This window comes from Halyomorpha halys, unplaced genomic scaffold (genome assembly GCF_000696795.3).
Source record: "Halyomorpha halys isolate HHAL.00 unplaced genomic scaffold, Hhal_1.1 Scaffold955.1, whole genome shotgun sequence".
NCBI classification, from domain to species: Eukaryota; Metazoa; Arthropoda; class Insecta; order Hemiptera; family Pentatomidae; genus Halyomorpha; species Halyomorpha halys.
In genome coordinates this window covers 138,018-141,587 of record NW_027113713.1, presented here as the reverse complement: position 1 = coordinate 141,587, position 3,570 = coordinate 138,018, and the positions used below count along the sequence as shown (strand labels likewise).

Below are 3,570 nucleotides of genomic sequence, written 5' to 3'. Positions count from 1 at the left end.
TAATATTTATTCCTGCATTGAGTAACATTACGCACCTAGAATTGTCTATTCCATTCCATCCACTATATAATAGTCTATCAAATCCAATGTTTAAAATTATATTAAATATTGGCAGCAACCATTAACAATCATTTTGGTAAATTATAAATAAAAAAAAAAGTGTTTATTGTGATAATTAAAAATATACAATAAATTACAGTATTATGTATATCATCCTTGTAAAAACATGATATCACATTAATTTTTTTTTATTTTAAGCTCCACGGATAAGACCTATGGAGGTTTCATATAAAGGGGAGGCAGAGATAGAGAAAGTTGATGAAATATAACTCTTTTATTGCATTTGATGCATTTTAAGAGGAGACTGAGGAAAGGAAATATCACGGATGTAGATAGAGAAAACGGTCTTGCGTCTGCAGTCCGATGGCAGGGTTCACCAGTTGTTCTTGCTGTCAGTAGGAAGTTATACTAATAGTAGTACAAGGGCCGGGATGAAAAAAAGGCAGTTATCTCACCCCAATTTTTACTTACTTTAATGAAAACTATGTATAATTACTAGTCAAAATTGACCAGTCTGCCAAGTATAGGTAGGGGGAATAAACAATGGCGGCTGTTTCAAAACGTTAAAAAAACATTAATTTTTCATTTGGAGCTCTATATCTTAAAAACTACCAACAACACTAGAAAATCTAAGAGGACATTATTTAAAGTAGAGTAAATTTGCTGAAATATTAGCCCTAAAAGAGCTATTTACGTCCAGTAGTTGTCGAGATATAGCTTTTTAAAAAACTACATTTCTTAATAATCTAGTGGTTAGTTAATTTATTTCGAGAAATCTATATCTCAGGAATTATGTGGCATACAGATGTCTATTAGCATTCAAATTAAAGCAAGTTGAATGGACTATACAGAAGTTTATGACTTTTATCTTCGTAGGAGTAGTAGTTTTCATGATATTTGACAAAATAAACTCAAAAAATGCTAATTTTTAGTTGTTCGTATAAAATGTTAGATTTTTGAAAAAATATATCTCCAGATCCATTAGACGCACATATGTCTCCCAACACTCAAAATAAAGTAAATTTAACTTACTATAAAGTAGTTTATGACAATTATCTTCGTAGGGGTAGTAGCTTTTATGATATTCACATATGAATATAAATTTGGCAAATGAAAATTTATCCGAACGACTATAAATCAATTTTTTTTTGCCAAATTTCAAGTAAACTATTACTCCTACGAAGATAAACATCATAAACTGCTTTATAGCTCATTTAACTAGCTTTAATTTGAGTGCTAAATGAGATATAAATTTTTCCAAATAAATTCACTAACTGCTGATCTTTCAGTACGTCCCATACAACATTTTTATGAAATGTTGCTTTTTAAAAAGCTATATCTCGAAAACTGTTTAACGTAAATGACTCTATTAAGGCACTTATTTTAGCAAATTTACTCTTTTTTAAATGACGTTCTCTTAGGTTTTCTTGTGTTGTTCCAACATTTTAAGATATAGAGCTCCGAATGAAAAATTAATTTTTGTTATCACTTTGAAACAGCCGCCATTTTTTATTCCCCCTACCTATACTTGGCTGACTTATCAATTTTGACTATTAATTATGCATAGTTTTCATTAAAGTAATCATAAATTGGGTTGAGATAACTGCCTTTTTTCTCCTCTTGGGCTCTTGTACTAAAAGGGTGGAGAGGGTCAGGAAATAATTATAGAAATTTTTCTCTCAAAGATCCTAAATCCTAATTTCGAGTTAAGGAGAGAGAAACACTTTATCGAAAAAGCAGTGCCACCCTACTGCATAGCAAATTTACTCTTCTTTAAATGACGTTCTCTTTGGTTTTCTTGTGTTGTTCCTACATTTTAAGATATAGAGAGAGCTCCGAATGAAAAATTAGTTTTTTTTATCGCTTTTAAACAGCCGCCATTTTTTATTCCCCCTACCTATACTTGGCAGACTCATCAATTTTGACTAGTAATTATATTTGGTACTATTAGTAGTCGAGTCTGAGACTGTGTGTTTCTGCTACTCCGTTAACTTTAGAGAGAGGTTCTTGTTCTTCTAGGAGACATAGGAATATAAAAGACAGTAGGTCTTCTTGGGATTAACTATAATATTCTTCCATTCCAGTTTCTTGGAGAATTCCGCACAAGCCTTCACCGCCTGCCGTAGAGCTCAATGAACTACTCTAGATGGCTATATTCTCGGCATGTGCCACTATCACATTAGCAATAACATTGCTAACATCATAGTAGCACTTTTTTATTAATACCATCGAGAGAAAGCAAAAAAGAAAAAAATATATAAATTATTTATGATTTAATTAATAATTGTCAATAAAATTCACTTCATCAAATTATGTATTATCGTCAACATATTATAAGCTCACTGTAATTCATTATTTTTTTTTTATAAAAATTTCACATTTGGTTTGATGCAACCCATTACTTCTAAATATGGAATACACCACAGAAGTATTCGATCGTTCTGTTAATAGTTCCCAAATTCTAATATTGCAATCATTACCCTGGTTACCTGTTCAGGGAACTTCCCCCTCTTCCCCCCGAATTCTATTCAATAGTAAGGCACTGCAAGCTAATGTGCTGCTCTCTTTTGGCCCAGTTGATCAACGGCCATTGCTTTGAAAACGAATGAAGCTACTAAACAATCCGCCATCTTTACTTTCAAAAGTACTTGTTACTCTCAATCCCTTCCTCAGCCAAATTGCTGGCGCTCCGGGAGGCGGAGAGAAGAATGTGTAAGGAAAATTAAAAACAGTGCCATCATCTCGAAACGAACACAGAAACAATAAATGTAATCGAATTACGAGTTTAATAGTTTAATGTATATAATAGTTTATAGTTCAATAACCGATATATTATTTTGCAATAGCGTTAAATATATTTTTTGTCACATTATACATTCCACTGAATAAATATCAGAACCGGTTCTATAATCATCAATAACTGCATACTATGCAGTCTACAGTCATCTACAGACTGCAGTCATTGAACATTACCTTTACTATTCCAACGTTGTTTATATGGACAATGAAATAATATTCAATGAATGAATAAAACATCTTTGAAGTATTAAGGGTGTTTTTCCCCAAACATTAAAGAATATATAATTTAGATTTTGCTCACTTGTGACTGACATCCAGTTCAAGAAGGGTCCCACCCTTCCTTATTTTGAATAATTTATCCACTAGATGGCTCAGCCTTCAGGGTGTGATTAAATTAAAATAAGCTCGTAGCTAACCTTAACTTTATCTTTTTATTAAATAAGACTCACCTCGTTGAATAGCGTGGCCATGTCGTTGAGCGCCATGGCGTAGCCTAGCGTGGAGGAGGCTGCAGCCGTGTTCACCGCAACATAGGCGAAGCCCACTTCCTCGAGCAGGCTGTAGAGGAGGACACCACGGGCCAGGCCGCAGCAGAGGTACAGCAGGGAGCTCACACAGAGGTACCCGGGTCGTCCGTAAGCCTGTGCACAACGGGCAAGTGTTATCTTGAGTAAATTTTATTAAATATATACAAAATGCGATGTGGAGAGG

The 3,570-nt window shown here is 33.6% G+C and overlaps 1 protein-coding gene across 1 annotated transcript in view; it reads right to left on the bottom strand.

Annotated features, from left to right (window-relative positions):
* Positions 1 to 3,278: 3,278 nt before the first annotated feature.
* The window catches only part of LOC106687395 (uncharacterized), an 89,539-nt gene continuing 89,247 nt past the window's right edge, over positions 3,279 to 3,570 (bottom strand). Inside the window, exon 3 of the mRNA XM_067051065.1 lies at positions 3,279 to 3,500. Coding sequence (XP_066907166.1) covers positions 3,294 to 3,500 — 207 coding nt within the window. The 3' untranslated portion in view covers positions 3,279 to 3,293. The remainder of the gene's footprint in view (positions 3,501 to 3,570) is intronic.